The sequence below is a fragment of the Dermacentor silvarum genome, chromosome 1 (assembly GCF_013339745.2).
Source record: "Dermacentor silvarum isolate Dsil-2018 chromosome 1, BIME_Dsil_1.4, whole genome shotgun sequence".
NCBI lineage: Eukaryota > Metazoa > Arthropoda > Arachnida > Ixodida > Ixodidae > Dermacentor > Dermacentor silvarum.
In genome coordinates, this window is record NC_051154.1 from 158,848,077 (window position 1) to 158,864,989 (window position 16,913).

At 46.2% G+C, this 16,913-nt stretch overlaps 1 protein-coding gene across 1 annotated transcript in view; it reads right to left on the minus strand.

Annotated features, from left to right (window-relative positions):
* Positions 1-2,021: 2,021 nt before the first annotated feature.
* Positions 2,022-16,913, minus strand: part of LOC119436291 (MARVEL domain-containing protein 1-like) — a 101,625-nt gene continuing 86,733 nt past the window's right edge. The window contains exons 4-5 of the mRNA XM_037703098.2: positions 7,484-7,618; positions 2,022-3,977 (exon numbers count right to left, since the gene is read on the minus strand). Coding sequence (XP_037559026.1) covers positions 3,861-3,977; positions 7,484-7,618 — 252 coding nt within the window. The 3' untranslated portion in view covers positions 2,022-3,860. The remainder of the gene's footprint in view (positions 3,978-7,483; positions 7,619-16,913) is intronic.

Sequence of the window (16,913 nt, forward strand, 5' to 3'; positions counted from 1 at the left end):
TTGTATAATTAGAAACACTAGACTGCGTCTTTGTATTTATAGTATTTTTGGTAACATGTATTCTGCCTCTTCATAACTATTATCACATAACTAGAAACATTGTGCTGCTTCTTGCAGTTAAAATTTTGTTGTTTTTCTGTATTTTATACCACTCCCCTCTGTAATGTCTGTTGACCCTAAGGGTATAATAAATAAATATATAAATAACTAACTAACTAAATAAATAAATAAATAAATAAATAAATAAATAAATAAATAAATAAATAAATAAATAAATAAATAAATAAACTACGAAGAACATTTTCCTTCGGGCATTTGGATGTCCCACGAACATTTGTTCACCTCCGTTATATGTTCTAAAGGCATCCATTTGACCATTCGTGGCAATACCCGCGAAAATGCAGGGCACGTCCCTTGCTTTGGTTGTATTTGTATGCGTAGTAGAAGACTCAGTAAATCGTGGTCATGGTATAAATTGTTTTAACTCAACTCTTTGATACGGTCAACCATCACTTCTTGTTCCAAGTATTCGAGCATGTCAGCACAGCCTCCAACCTTTTGAATGGTATCAGAATTTGCTAGATGCCAATGCCTCGACAAGACTGAATGTTAAGGGTTCTCGATCTTTCAGATCATCAATTTCAGATCACCAGTGAGTCGTGGGTGTCCTTCGTTACGACTGCTGTTATGCTTATACTTGGAACCACTTTGTGTGTGTATACTATAAGAGCATAGCTCTCATGATGGCTTCAGCCTACCATCAAATGAAGTTCGTGCGCTTGCGTATGTCGATAACATTGCCTTTTTCTGCGCGGATAAGAAGGGCGTGGAGGTTTCCCTTGCCATCACAGAGGAGCTCTGTAAGCTTTCTGGGGCCGCTAATTTTCATCAGTTTAGGTTTTTGGTTCGGCCTATGATGGCGCGATGCCAACTCACCTTGCAGAGATACAACGGAAGCAGGATCTTCGGTATCTGGGGGCACCTCTGTCTCAGAACCAGAATATCAATACTCGCTGCTCGGCAGCAGTAAAAAGAGTACAAGGCAGAGGTGACCACCTTCGTTTAGACTTGCAGTGTGTTTCTTGTGGCTTTTCTTACGTATACATCACCCAGGAGTTGTATTATACACAGCTTCGGTTGCAAAAGCTACATCGAGCCTTTTCCGCGTTATTTGGGGCTCACGTTGTGAGGCTATGCAACGTAATATCCTCTCCGTTCCACATAAACGTGGTGACTTAGTGCTTGCTGACTTCTTCTTCGGGCAACTTTTCTCTCGCTTTTCTTTCGTGGTGTTTAGGACCCTACCCGCAACACTGTGGGGATTTCCCAAAGCAAAAGACTCTTTTGTTTTGTGCTCAATAGCTTCACTAAGATAGCGACCTCAAATGGGTATTGCGTTGATGATGATTCCATTACATTAAGCATTGTCTCGACGCTTTGATTTCCCGCTGAACAGCACTGAAAATATATGTCGCTCGTGAAATCAGAATGTTTCTTGCCTGTCTTAATAGTTAGGTGAAATTGGCAGGGCTTCAGACGGGGATGACAATGTCCTGCGCATGTAATCATATAGGACAAAAACGGAGGTGACCTCATCGGAGTTGCGTTGAGTCCTAGTGTCGTCACGGCTTGCATATAGGACAGAAGGGGTGCCATGAAATTGCACCTAATATGTTTTTAAAGGATGTCAACGTAACTCATAATGTGATGCGCACAATCGCCAAAGCAGTGACACATTTTTTTTTTGTCTGTTAACTAAGACTTGCGCACTAAAACCCACTTATCGTCCGTGATGTGCTGATGAGCAACCATCGACGACGGCGTGCCTTTCGGTGTTTATTTTCCTTCGTGAAACCAAACTACGATGAAGAGTTTGGAATAAGGCATACAAGGGAGGCAGAGTCATTTGCACGGCCGCAACGACCGGCGCTAAGCTCTCGATGTCCTCTATTTCTGAGTGAGCATTCGATTAAGGGCAAGAGCCACAGTAAATCGGACTGAAGGAACCAGGCCAGGCAATATATAAAAGTGCGCGATTGCACGTGCATTTATTTCATTTGAGTGAGACAAGAATGGCGAGTTCAGACATTTGTTAGTGCGTAAATGTATCGTCAAAAAATCCCAATTAATCGATCAACTAAGCCGCGCGGTCTCTGCGCCAGAACACGATCAACATCAACACGTGTCTTGTTTTCGTCGACAAAAAAGCAAGCTGTTCTGCCACGAGACATATTAAGCGGCAGAAGTACTAAGTATTGCGGATTAGTAATGATATCTTAAACACATGCAAACACGCTGCAGCAAGGTAAACACGAAATTATTGCACCTAGCAGTATATACAGATATCTCCTGCTTCAACCAAGCGTTTAAAATAAATCTGATATTTTCTTGAACTGGATTCTCAACAAGGAACGAAGACATAAAAGTAAACCTTTGTATGCACAAAATAACACTATTTTGGAAAACTCCGTGCAGCGTTCGTTGCTTACGGGCATGTCATTAAAGAAGGAAGCGCACGGAAATTGAAACAAAGCTGTGTACACGAGTGCTTCAACTATACGCTACCAACGTGGGGCTTGTGAAGCTCTGTGCAACACAGCGGCTCTACAGTATTTTGCAGTGAGTCACCCCTCAAAATAAGCTGTCGTGGTGGTACTCCTCTGGAAGCAGTTGTGCAGCTACTCCAACTTGGACGGCGGTTCAACGGAGCTCCGTCCTCAATAACTTCATCTCCAAATCTGTCGACATACAAATGCCCCAATGGTTTAGTACAGGGCTAATAGATACGCCTATCAAATCAGCTCAAGCTTCATGAGCCTGTTTATAGCTATACTGGGGGAAAAGCTATAATCCGACATTCCCAATAATTCAGCATTCGTCAGTGTTGTTATTTTCTTTCGAGTTATTCGAGTTTCGAACCTAAATCATGTCAAATTAGTTTTTCTTAATAGATCATTTTGGCTCGGGCATCCACCAATTTGTTCTTGAAGAGAGGAGGGCGACAAACACCGTAACTATTTCAACTTCGACAAATAGCTCAATCGTAGGCATGCCCTCGCTGCCCAAAAAGCCGAATAGCTAATTCCAGGAAAATAATCCATGAACATAGCCAGGTACTTATCTAACAGCGCTGAAGAACAAGCCGCATATGCCTCCACAGGTGCCCAATGAGGGAGTCTCTGTGTCTTGGCTTGGTTGCCAGCGACTGTGGCGCCTTGCAGTGCCAGAATCGCGCACACGCAATGAAGGAAAGACTCTTCCTTTGATCCATTGCGAGGAGGTATAAGCATAATGCCCCCGATCGCGTCGGAACCCACTCCCACCATTGTTAGCGCGGAATACAACCTTCACAAGAACTCAGGCAGCACTCAGTTTTTAATAATCTGTTTGAGAATCTCATGACGGCACGCCAGTGTGCCAGTGAGTTCGTCGTTATACAGCCTTGAGGATACAAAGGGATGGGATGTATACGTGCCGGCTAATAGCAACCGCCACATACTTAACGTGAGTGAAAACTTGACTGGTCGCAATAAACGAGATGACTACAAGGAATATAGTTGCGAACTAAAAAAAAAAAAAATGCGCAGAGTAATATTCTTCTCTCTCTCGCTTGGTCCTTCGACTCGAGTAGAGGACGGCGGGCTATACAGACAGACGGTGCGCTCGTAATTGGAACCGCAAGCAGTGTCGTGTGCGGTCCGTGAGTGCTGTGTCTTCTCTGTTAGTGCGTGGGCAGCCGTGGCCCACCTCGTCTCGGTTCTGGGCCAGCAAAAAAAATAATAATAATAAAAAAAAAAACTGGGAGGAAGCGCCCCGTAGGGGCAACAGGCGTCCACTTCTCGGCGCGTCGCTGGCCGCTCTCAGTTGGCAGGGCGCGGCGGTTGCGGGGGTGGCGGGGGCGGCCTAGTCGCCTTCCAGTCCTGGAACAGCAGGAACGCTCCGGCTCCGTACACGATCGCCTGCAGCAGCCCGAACACCTGCGAATGCCACGGCGCTGCGTCAACGGCCGCATCTTTGGGCACAACCATGCGAACCAACATCATTTAATACTTCAGACCATATAAAACCCTCCACTATATTGAACATGGCACACAGTTACATGCTAATTGACGTTGTAATGACCTCCTTTTTTCTCGTTATTTACGGGATGACCTTGTATGCACTACACAGTCTTATGGATATTTCCAGCGAGCGCTCCTGGTCGCCGCCATAACACGAGTCTTACTATAACTCCATTAAAAAAAAATTTGGAGGACGCTTAAACGCGATAGCATTCAAAGATCCTTGACTGCTCCTCACGCTTCCCGACAACTGCAGCTTATGTAACCGTAATGTTTACCGGGAAACGCTGGCGGCGAACGCTATGCACGAAGGCGAGCTTTCTGGTAGAAACGCGGCCTCTTGCGTGGGCCGATCCCGGAGATTGTGCACAGCCGCGCCAACAAAAATACATCATTTTCAGGTGTCTGTTATTGTTTCGACTTTTAATATTTCAGTCTGAGAATATTTAGCATAAAAAGTGGTCGCAGTTTCACCTGAAAGGCGAAGCATCAATTGCGATAGCAAATTTGTAGAGAGCTATACGGAGTAATGATATTAGCTTTATCAGCTGTATAAACTTGGACATGCAGCAGCATCGGCAACACGCAGAACTGTTGTCGACGCCATCGGCGTTTTGCCCGCGTTCGCTCAAAATGCGTGCGGCGTTGGTGACTGTTGCTGGAGCCTGTGATATAAATAGGCACTTGGTGCCGCAGCTAAACGTCGCCTCCCTTCCCTCCCCCTCCCCCACGGCTTCTCGCGCGTCGGAAGAAGGTGCGTTTGCTCTACATATATGGTGATTGTAAAGGAGAAAAGAGACGCCTACTTCTGCAGCCCTTAAGCGAGCACGGCGCAGAACGCGCGTTTGTTCTCCGCCGTGCGTTCACTCCCCGTGAAAGACGCGCCCCTCGCGCCCTTTCACTCGCACATATAGCGTTCGGCGCGCGGCGACAATTTCTTCTCCAAATGACGTCATACGGAACCTCACGGCGACGGCGACGGCGACGGCGACGCCGACGGCAGAAATCTGCTTTTGAGTGTCCATATAATTGCTATCGCAATAAAAGGCATGCACTGTCGGTGTTTTGTTTCATGGCATTTGTTTGTGGGCTGTCAATCTCAAAATTCCGAGGAATAACTTTGTCAAGATTGCAAGACAAGGTATGAGCAACTTTACTGATAGAATGGTGTGGCAATATATAAGCCGCATATACCGCATGTCATATAGCAAGGCGTGGCATATACATATACCTAAATATATACGCATGCTTTCTCTAACGGACAACGCCGCCGACACCACATTTTCTGCGACACGGGGAATGTGTCGCAGAAAAAAGAAAAGCATGTGTCGCTAAAAAAAAAAAAGACTAACAAGGATACAGAACAGTCCTGCATGTGCTTGCAACAGTACACATACCAGCGTCTCTTCACATCCGAATGTAAAAAGCGGAAATGGGTCACTTATATATACTAAAACATATTATACTGACTATGATGGTTGCTCTCGGACTGTCTGCTATTGCACTATATACATAGACGGTTTCAACCAGGTAGTGTTTGCTGCAGGAATATGACAATTTGTATAATTTAAGGGGGTCTAACCCCCGCCCCGAAATATTAGAGAGAAGTGGTTTTGGCGCTATCTTCTGCAGCCCTTGAGGGAACGCGGCTCAGCGCCAAGGAAATAATAGCCCTAGGTAAGAGCTCCCGCGCTTTTACCCTCCCCGAACAGCATAGACGTGTGCCCCCCCCCCCCCCCCCAAAAAAAAAAAGAAGTTTCGCCTTTATGTGGTGGTTCTTTTTCTTGTGAAAAGTGAGCACTTTTATCATGCTTTCGAGGTTATATACTGTACTTGGACATTTCACATTTCGCGGGCATAAATTTCTTCGTGCATATTTCCTCATTCGAATGGTCCATTTAGGACGATACTTTGAATTGGCTTCGGTCGTTTTTTTTTAAGGAAATCTGCTAGCAACATGCGGAGGTGGTTCTACGAGCACGACGAAAAAGTTCTACGGGGACCGGGAACTGCCGGGCTAACGCTCGCAGTCTGTGACAGTGACAGCGCCGGCAATGTTGTTTGTGATTCTCCATCCTAAAGGCCACCAAGTCATCATCCTAAAGCTTACTGCTGCAACTATTATTGAGATAGCAATTATGTGGACACTCCAGGCGGATTTTGCCGTCGGCGTAATTTTCCGTATGAAGTCCAAGGGCGATAACATCATCGCCGCGCGCCGTATGCTGTATGTGTGAGTGAAAGCGTGCGAGGGTGAGCCGACCGACGATGGTGGCTCAATCTCGCGCGCGCAAGGGAGGAAAGCGGGAAGGAAGCGCGCCGTCTTCCGTCGCGCGCCAGGTACGAGAGGGAGGGGGGAGCGTTCTACGCCGGCGGCAGCTGCGTAAGGCGGGCGCCTTATCTTGAAAGCAATCTGCAATGGGGATAGAGTGCGCCGAGATACTGATAGCTTCGTGTGCGCTGTGTTCTCGCCGCTTGGTTCGCGTTGAAGCGAGGTGCAGCACAAGGTATGGTCGATTACATTTTTATTCAATTAACGATTAATCATTCACTACATTAGCCTTTAATCGATTATTCGCTTTCGATGCAGGGCTTTTGATCGATTAAATGAAAGGCCGATTAAATGAAAGGTGGACATCGATAAAGATCAATAGTTTTGCGGGATGCATCCAATCGATTATTCATTCATCGATATAACCAACCTTGGCACAAAGGTCAATTTGATCGCTGCTGTTGTCGCGATTTCTCACTCCAGTGTTTTGACAGCGAGTGTGCGCGGTCATGGAGTGAGATGTGTTCATGTTTGCTTGTGCGCGTGTGACACCATGCTTCCTAGTTTAGTTAGTAAGCGAACATTTACAAGTTTATACGGCCCAATAAACTACTATCCTTACTTTGTATAGCTGTCTACTAATTTGCTATCGCAATCGATGCTTCGCCTTTCGAGCGAAACTGCGACCTTTTGCCTCAACGAATGGAATTCGTAGCTTCGTGCTGGCTTCAGGTGGACGCTATATTTCCATTTCGTGGATATTCATCCACTTTGCGGATTTACGTTGCGCTCATTTTGGTAAAATTATATTTTTTTTGTCTTCATTTAAATCGACTCCTTCTCATGACCTAGTGTCAGATCATAGCTGAAATGCCTTGAGTCGGTAACCGCGCCTAAAAGTTCCACGGTTTTGCGTTTCATCAACTTCGTGACTGCATAACTATACCTATACAGCCTAGCAAAATGAACTTGTGATAATGGTGATGATGATGATGACGATGAGATACGTTAATTGTTTCGTGGCGCAATGACCAACTATGACCAAAGAACGCCAGGCCAGTGTTAATGACTTGTCAATGGAGCGATGAATTACGAGAGGTTCTGTCGCGAGTACAAGAAAACGTCGAATGCACAAGACGAGTCTACTTACGCCAGCAGCGATGTATTGGCCGTTGAGAGCACTGAACATAGTAGGCCAAGTTTCGTAGTAGCTTGACTGCGACACCAGCTGCGTTACCGATGCGATGATGTAGAGGACGACAGCTGTCACCGTGTATGCCAGCTCCTGCGTGAGGTGAGAGGCGTTATGAAGGGGCGCGTGAGACACGGAATAACGGGTCGCAGCGTTCTCGCGTGAAGCGAGACCATCAATAGAGGGCGCCCTGCGATAAAATCCTTCAACATGTGCTTGCTGCGGTAAAAAGCTGGGGAAACGATGGAACATGTTTAATTAGAATGTGAAGATATCTACCAAGCTGTCGGTTTAGGCTCATCTGGCCGAAGAACTCAGGAATAGCAGGGGGAAAGTAAACATGTCCGAAATAGAGATTAGTAAAAGGCGATTCGAGGTTTGGTGGCAGAATAGTAGGGAGACCACAAAGAGCGTAGGCGTACAAAAATAAAGTTCTCAATAGTGGTTCAGAAAGTTTGATGCTGGGAATTCTTTGTGTGCGTGTTCCCCTCCCCCCTCCCCCTTTTTTTAAGCTCAGTGAAACATTAGGCAAAATAAGAACAGCTTGGTGCCGCAAACCACTGCGCCGTTTCAAAGGGGATGCTCATAGCATCCGACCATCCTAAGGGCACCTACATGCAAGTCTTGCATGTCATGAACGAGAAGAATGGCACCGTATTTTCTTTTTTTTTCTTTTTAGGTATAACCATATGAAGCCAACAGACAATGAAACCAAGGAAAGTATAGGGGAAATCACTTGTCTTAATTGCATGTAGGCTTCCTAAACCTCCATGCAAGAAGAGCCACGCATTCTACTCAGCTCAGTTCATTTTTCTGCGCATATTAGTGGTATACAACATTGTTTTTCACTATTTGTACAACATTTCATTCGCACAAATTGGAGCAGAGAAGTAACCAGTGCGTCTGATAGGCGCCAGCATGTCCTTGCATACAGGCTAAAAAAAGAAAAGAAAAAAAAAAAACGCGTAACGCAGTTGCAATAAGTTGCTACTAGGTATATTGCTAGCCCCCGAGTGTAATGCCCTCAGGCGAATGTATACGTGTCGAGATAAATAAATAAATAAATAAATAAATAAATAAATAAATAAATAAATAAATAAATAAATAAATAAATAAATAAATAAATAAATAAATAAATAAATACAAATTCATAGCTCGTGCAATCACGCTCGTAACTGTGGAGTTAAGCGATCTCTGATTTGTCTAGCGGCAATCCATCACAGTCACCTAGCTGGGCGAAAGCTGATTTCTGACTTGATAAAATAAGCACCAAGAAAAGAAACAATAAACCAAAAGTGGTTGTCTTCATTTAGTATACTTATGGCATAGTGTCTACGATGGTGTTCTATATACTGTGATATATATATATATATATATATATATATATATATATATATATATATACAAGGTTTGAATGTGATATATAGATACACGCTCTCAGTCAAATCCCACTTATAATGCGGACCGTCTATCTAGGAGAAAGATTCGAAATACCGACGCTTACGATGCAACCCGCGCCATGCAACCGGGATACTCTTATGTGGTAGAGAAGTTCAATATAGCGGAGCTTGGATGTGGTGTTCGTTTCTGCGGCCCATTGTATATTTTGACTTTTTCTTTCTTTTTTCGTAAAAAGTTTTTTTTTCTCGCGCAGACCAGAGTCACCAGATAACGGCCATACAGATAGTGTACATCTGTGTAAAGCTACGTCCGTTCACGCGACACACAAACACCGCATGACAAACGAGTACTCGACCCAGTGCACTAGAGCCGCACAAAATGTCAGAGAGATGCTTTAGTTTGTTCACGTATCTACAAATCGAGTTATGTGATGATTCTTGTGAATTCCTGAGATACAATCTCGGCAAGATCGTTTCTCTCATTCCAAGTGTATTTGTGTCCGTATTTCCGGAGGGCGACATTTTTCGCGTCGGGTTTATAGTTGATTAAAGAATCCAAGGACACCTAAGCACTTATGAGTTGTGAACGCGAAAGCATTAATGGACAATTGAACGCCGCTGAGTGGTCCTTCGAGTTTTGCGATTAAATTGGTGTTTTTTTGTACAGTTTCTACGTTAGCATGTTGGCTGTAGACCGGAATCAAGGACGCCGCGTGCCACCGACGTCCTGCGCGACGTCCTGAGACTGAGGAAGCAGCAGTGGCAACCAAGGCCGGCAGGCGCGCGCAGCAGCTAAGCCCAGTGTGGGTGAGAGAGAGAGCGAGAGAGAGAGATACGGACCGCGCGCCGAGAGCGAGACGGCGGCATCCGCACCTCGCCTCGCCGACGACAACCTGTCTCGCTCCGTTGAGGCGTGCTGGTGACGTGGCGTCGCGGCGATGCCCTCTCCCCTCACGCAACACCTGGCGAGCTATTGCGTCAGCAGGCGTTTCGATTCACCCGCTCTGCTCCGTCGAGGCGCGCTCGTGACGTGGCAACGCAGCCAATGGGAATTTAGGTGTCGTTTCGCTGCTACAGACGCCGCCGGCTTTTTCGCTCAATGGGCCATTTGATGCTCTCGCACCATAAAAAGTTGGCAAACGCCGTGCCGTTCGGCTTCTGAGCACGTAGCCGCAATTACGTTCGTTTCCCTGTCGCGGCGGCCGCATTTTTCATTGTTGCGAAATGCAAGAACGCCTGTTAGCACATGCACTTTAATTACCCCCAGTTGGCCGCAAACAAGAACTCTAGATTTTCTTTCGCTGTGTTGATTTTTCAAGTCTTCAAAATTTCAAGAAATTTTACATCACTATTCGCGGGCGGAGAGCGGCCCAGTCCCCGAGGGTGGACACCCACTACTCGACACGTAGGTCGGCGAATATGGTGCATAGAGGGTGATAGCTGTTTGGTCAGGCGCCTGCATTGCATGCAAGGCACAGCACGTAGGTAATTGGTTGTTTATTAATAAAATAAATAAAGTCAATAAAATAAATAATTAAAGAAAAATTAAGGGAGGAAAATTGCTCCTGACTACACTGTAACTGCACGTACAGCTTTGGCTGCTGGCACCTGAACGGCGGTCTGTGGGGGGGGGGGGGGGGGATGGGCGTAGTCCCACGGACAAGAAGATAGAATAGCAGAGAGGTTATAGTAACAGAAGGCAACTATTCACAAATGTATGCAACAGAGTCGGAAGTGTATAAAAGCGCGTGTGCCTGACAGACGCCGCGCTCGCCAAAGTGACGGGACATGGGACGTTAGCGTCCGTTATGGCGGGGTACCTCAAATTCCGGGAGACAGTGGAACCGGACAAGAGGCGTGCTACATGCAGGGGTCTTTTCAAACATCCCTTTATCGGCGGCAGTGTGGCAAACACGTTCGCGTAATGAGGGCGACTTCTGGTTTGCCTTTACACCGAATTTGACGGCAGCACCGTCGCATCTTTGTGACGTCACATTTTGTCGCTCGTCCATAACCATTTATTTTTTGACCCACGTATCTATAGGCTAATATGTTAAGGGCGCTACATTAGCTGTTAACATGAGCTTTCTTTTTCTTCTTTTTTCAACCAGGGCACGCTTGCGCAAAGTTGAGGAACTTGTACGCGTCTGTGCGCCTATGTTGCTGTTTCCCTATACTGGGCCTATACGCATATACATGCAGTGCCCATTGGTGTCGCGGCGTATATCCAACACAGGGGGGCCTCTCCTGTTCCGCTATAAGGTCGGCCTATAGTAACCGAGCAAACAGCCTCCACTTGCAAATACATACTGCTTGGCGTTCCGCAGAGACGAGTGGTTGTAAATATATATATATATATATATATATATATATATATATATATATATATATATATATATATATATATATATATATATAGTGGACCATGAAAAGCAGGCGAGACAAGACGATGCAACGCCGCTTCCACACCGCGAATCGCCGTTGATTAGCGCCCTGGTTCACGCATTGTGGCCGAGCAATGAACCGCGTAAACACTTCGAGCTAAGAGCGGCGTGACCTTGTCGCTCTCGAAAGCTGACCGACCGACGATGCGTGACCGCCGAGTTGGGGGTCGCGCTCTCCGCCGACGCCCCCATCCACGTGCACACCCAATGCGGAAGGGCGCCGTCATCGAATCGCAGGTCGCAGCCCTGACGGTGCCAGCGGGTCGCACACGACGCTTTTTGCAAAATGTACCCTGCACAGGCCTTTACATTTTTATTTTAGTTATGCCCGCAGGGCGTATTTCAACAATTATTAATTAAAAAAAATACATGAAACGTGTTTCCAACCTATGTCCGGCGCGAAGGTAGCAGTACTTGTATCGTATCGCGCGGTGCTTGCACTATATTAACGATTGAATTGTTTTTCGTGTGGTTGCTGGTGGTTTAGGTTAACAAGTTGGAACGGAACCCATTATTGCCACGTCGGCAGAGCGCCTCGCCGAAAAACAAGCGTCGGAAATAAGACTACTCATGTGAACACACTAGTATACAAGTTGCTTGGTGAATTGGTGGGAGTTGTACAACAAGTTAGCTCCAGCGCAACATAGAGGAAGAGAAAGAACCGAGTCGCATCGCGTCACTCGGTTTTTCGCTCAAATGCAATTTCCGCTTAAGTACACACGTTGTCGGAGATCGCGCGATTCCACCACTTTTCCCAAGATACGATGCGTTGGATCCGCAGCTATTGTGTTTTGCTTCTTAACACGAGGTCGCAGGTTCGAATCCCGGCAGCGGCGGTCACACATTACGACGGTGCGAAGATACAAAATCTCCACTGTGTACTGAAATTTAGGCGCACCTTGAAGGGCCCAATGTATCCGAAGTTAGCCTGGAGCCCTCAACTGGGGGAGCCTCTCATACACCTGGTGCACGCTAAAACCCTATCAGTAAAAGTCGGCGGCTCGCCGTGCTGCGACATACGGATAGCTGTGCGCATTATGCGGCAAAAAACAGAAGGTCCGCGCACGTCGTGTAACCCTTGACATGGGGCGCATGAAACACCGCGTCTCATATGCCACGCTTCTTACACTTCTGCTTTTCATTATGTTAGCTCGCGCATATGCACTTTTATTTGGGTTCAAAGCAAAGCTACTTCGTGGAAATTATGCTTATGGGGCGTCGTTTGAGTAGTAAAGTAATGCCGAACAAAAGCTATTATGGTACAAGATTAATCACTGAATCAAGAGTTTCAACGACAGAATCAGTTTTACAGCGGCTCACTCGTTCTGATGTCCGCCGCAGTGCCCCGCGATGATTCGAGCTTCGGACCCGCAGACTGTTAATCGAATATTTAATCTCTCTGCCACTCCGCCGATGCTACAGCAGATAACACTCGCGCCTCTGGCTGATAAGTATATAAGAAGAATGGCTGACGCCTCACTCTTCAGCTTGCTCATAAACCACCACCGAGGTAAAATAAATGAAGTCAGTGGCAAGGAGCGATAGGCAGGATAGGAAAGAGAAGGAAGTCGTGTCTTTCTCCGCCACCGGGAAGCGCTACCTTCACAAACGGAGACGACTGTTGTTCTGGTCGTTGGTCTTTCAAACAATGGCTCCTTCACAGTGAGGGCGATGATGATGTGTGGCGTTTAATGGTGCAAGGGCCAACTATGGCCAAAGAGTGCCATGACAAATGGTAATGAATTGTTTATGTATTATAAATGAAGTGATTAAATTGAGTTACAAATGTAAATGTAGTGTGGCTGTAAAGAGGCCTAAGAACGGGTCGCTGTAAACTGCGTAAAATATAATGAGAATGATTCATGACAAAATAAAAAGTGCACAAAAGTTTCACTACGATAAACTGATCTAATAAGAGACATACAAGAACTACTGCCTCCACAGGGCTCTTGAAGTAGAGAGCTCAGAGGCATGTTCTATAAAGACTAATGTCACTGCAGCTACAGCCTCGAAGGCGAGACTGTGCTACACATGACCCGGCAAAATTATTTCTAAGACGTTAACTTCATCTAAAAAGCTAAAAACTGTTTCCAGGTTAAAAAGCGGTTTGTTACTAGGAAAAAATGCTGGGTGAAGTGGAATATGCTGGCGATACGCAGAACGGAATTCCTTTTTACGCTCAGTTTCTAATTCTCTGCACTGGACGAGGACATGGAGCACTGTAAGGGTGTCGCCACACCTTCGACATGATGGAGGATCACTTCCAGTCAATAGGTAAAAGTGGGTGCCGAAGGTATGACCTATTCTTAATCGATAAAGGAGCACTTCTTTGTATCGTGCTGTTTTTTCCGATATCCAGTGCCCTAATTTATGTTTGATCAAGTGCAGTTTATTGCATACCCGCCCATCCCACTGTTTCTGCCAGTGCTTCTTCAGCTTATGACGTAAGTATGGTTTAATGTCTGTGGCTGGAATGGGTATGTTTATGTCAGTGTCGCTAAGAGCTACCGAGGTAGCGTTCTCGTCAGCATCTTCGTTGCCTTTTATACCACTGTGTCCAGGTACCCAGCATAGGATGATTACTTGTTTGCCCATTTAAGCAGAGCATAGCAATGCATGGAGTTCGTTAAAGACAGGGTTTTCATATTTTCGTAAACTCATTAGGGCTCGAACTACACTCAAGGAGTCCATGAACACAAGAACCCTAGTGAGATTCGTTTGCGTTATGTGTTTTACTGCAGAGAGGATCGCGTATGCTTCAGCCGTAAAAATACTGGTATATGGGTTAAGTGTACCGGATAGTAAAAACGATGGTCCTAGAGCTGCGTAAGCAACACCAGCAGGAGACTTTGAAGCGTCTGTATAAAATTCTGCACAGGAATACTTCTCCTGAAGCTCAAGGAAATGTGAATGTATATGTGCCTCAGGTGCTCGTTTTGATATTTCTACGAAAGAGATGTCACATTCGATAGTCTGCCACTCCCAAGGCGGTGGAAGCCGAGTAGGAGCGATTAGGACATTCTCTAGAAGGGGGACGTCTGTTTTTTCTGACAGTGCTTCCAACCGGAGGGACAAAGGAGGCCTAGGAACAGCCTGGCCATGGACAAGTCACGAATAACTGAATGGCATGGATGATGTACATCAGATTTCACCTTGAGGGCGCAGGAGAAACTTAAATATGTCCTTTGGAGATGTAGAGACCATTCGTTGGATTCAACGTACAGACTTTCCACAGGACTAGTCCTGAACGCACCTGTAGCAAGACGGATACCCGAGTGGTGGACGGAATCCAGCATCTTCAGAGCACTAGGCGTAGCAGAGTTATAGACAATGGCTCTGTAGTCAAGTCGTGACCGTATGAGACTTTTGTACATGTTCAAGAGGCACCTTCTGTCACTTCCCCAAGACGTGCGGCACAAGAGCTTGAGCAGATTCATTGTCTTCAGGCACTTCGCTTTCAGATATTTCAAGTGGGGGACAAAAGTTTAAAATTTAGAGTCTAAAATGAGGCCTAAAGATTTATGTTCATGGCTAACGGATAACCGTTCTCCATTGAGCTCAATAACGGGGTCCGGTATTACACCTCTCTTCTTCGAGAAGAGGATGCACGTGCTTTTTTGGGGGGTTTAGCTTAAAACCATTTTCGTCCGCCCACTTAGACAATTTATTCAAACCAAGCTGTACTTGTCGCTCGCAGATACTAAGATTACACGATTTATAACCTATTTGGATGTCATCCACATATACAGAATAAAACATTGTACGTGCATGGTATGATAGTATGGAGCGAGTTCATTTTTACAACAAATAGAGTGCAGCTTAGCACTCCACCATGTGGTACGCCAGTCTCTTGAGTAAATGGACGAGACAGGACGTTACCAACTCTAACACGGAACGTGCGATCAGAGAGGTAGCTCTGAATTACATTTAATAAGTTGCCTCGGACTCCCATTCCAGCCAGGTCACGGAGTATTCAAAAACCCCAAGTTGTGTCGTATGCCTTCTCCATGTCTAAAAATACTGATAAGAAAGACTGTTTGTGTACAAAGGCATCACGGATATTTGTCTCGATGCGGACAAGGTGATCTGTTGCGGATCTACCTTCCCTGAAACCGTAATGTAAGAGATCGAGTATTTTGTTGCTTTCAAGAAAATGGATGAGACGCCGGTTAATCATTTTCTCAAAGAGTTTGCGTATACAAATTGTCAGAGCTATAGGCCTATAGCTACTGACCGAGGAATAATCCTTGCCTTCTTTGAGAACAGGAATTACGATTGCTTCTTTCCTGGCGGACGGAATGTAGCCGGCAGAGAACATGGTGTTAAAAAGTGAGATTCTGTCACTTCCTGGAGCAGACTTGCTACAACAATTAAGTGAAGCCTGAAACTCCGCCATTCTAAACGGACGATTGTATGCTGCATTGGCTGTGCCTTTCCGACCCAGAGGCTGTCGCTCTGCTTGTCGCTGATATCTGTGGGGTCTCACACGGGCTCTTCGGACAAACGAACGACAACACAGTGGTGTAAACAAGCAAAGGGGCATTTATTGTGCCTTTCATACACTAATGCACGCTAGTCGAATTACAACCAATAGAACATTCACACGGGCGCGCGACAAATCAAGGAAGTCCGACTCACCGCGACCCGATAGCGAGCGAATACGTTCGCCCCATGCTATGACACCATCGCCTAGTCGTTCACGTGTACAGTAACGCGAACGATCCGTGTTCGTCCATACCGGTGTCCTGCTCTTAGCCTCGTGCGACGGTCGCGCGAAGCGTTCGTGCGTGTTGGCCGCCGATCCATAGCCGATCCCAAGCCCAAGAGAGAGCGCCTTCGACCTTTTTCTCCCAAGTCACCCCGCCGTTCGGTGGCGTTAGCATCGCGACACTCGCGCCATCTCTCGCAACGCGCCGCAACCACTACGACCGCCTCCGGCACCCAGCCGCGCGGTGAAGCCGGACCACAGGAGACGCGTGAGAGTCGCGCATCCCCACATATCTTAGAAATATATCTGTGTAGTGGGATGTACTGGAAATGTGCTCGAAATGTGCTCCTAGACAATCAGCCTGGTCCTCAAAAGTGTCTCCTTGTGTGGTTACTAAAGGTAGAGGATGGGTTTCGCGGCCTTTTATTTTCTTAACCCTGTTCTAGACTTTTCTTTCACCTGTATAGGAATTAATGCCGGAGATGTATTTTTGCCAGCTTTCCCTTTTGGCACGGCGGCGCGTTCTTCTACCTTCAGACTTTACGAGTATTTTCTTAAAGCTGATAAGGTTTTCTGTAGTCGGAGAGTCGCGGAGGTGATTCCAAGCCTTATTTTGTTTGTTTCGTGCTTCCCTACATTCATCGTTCCACCAAGGAACACGTCGTATAGAAGGCGATCCATTTGTTTGGGGGATACATATTGACGCTGCATCGACAATAAATCGTCAATATTAAGTAAAGAAATGTCATTACAGGTCAGATAAGTCAGCTCTCTGTATCGTTGCCAGTCCGCTAAGTCGGCTTTCCACTGGGGCACATGTGGTGAGCATTCGTCTT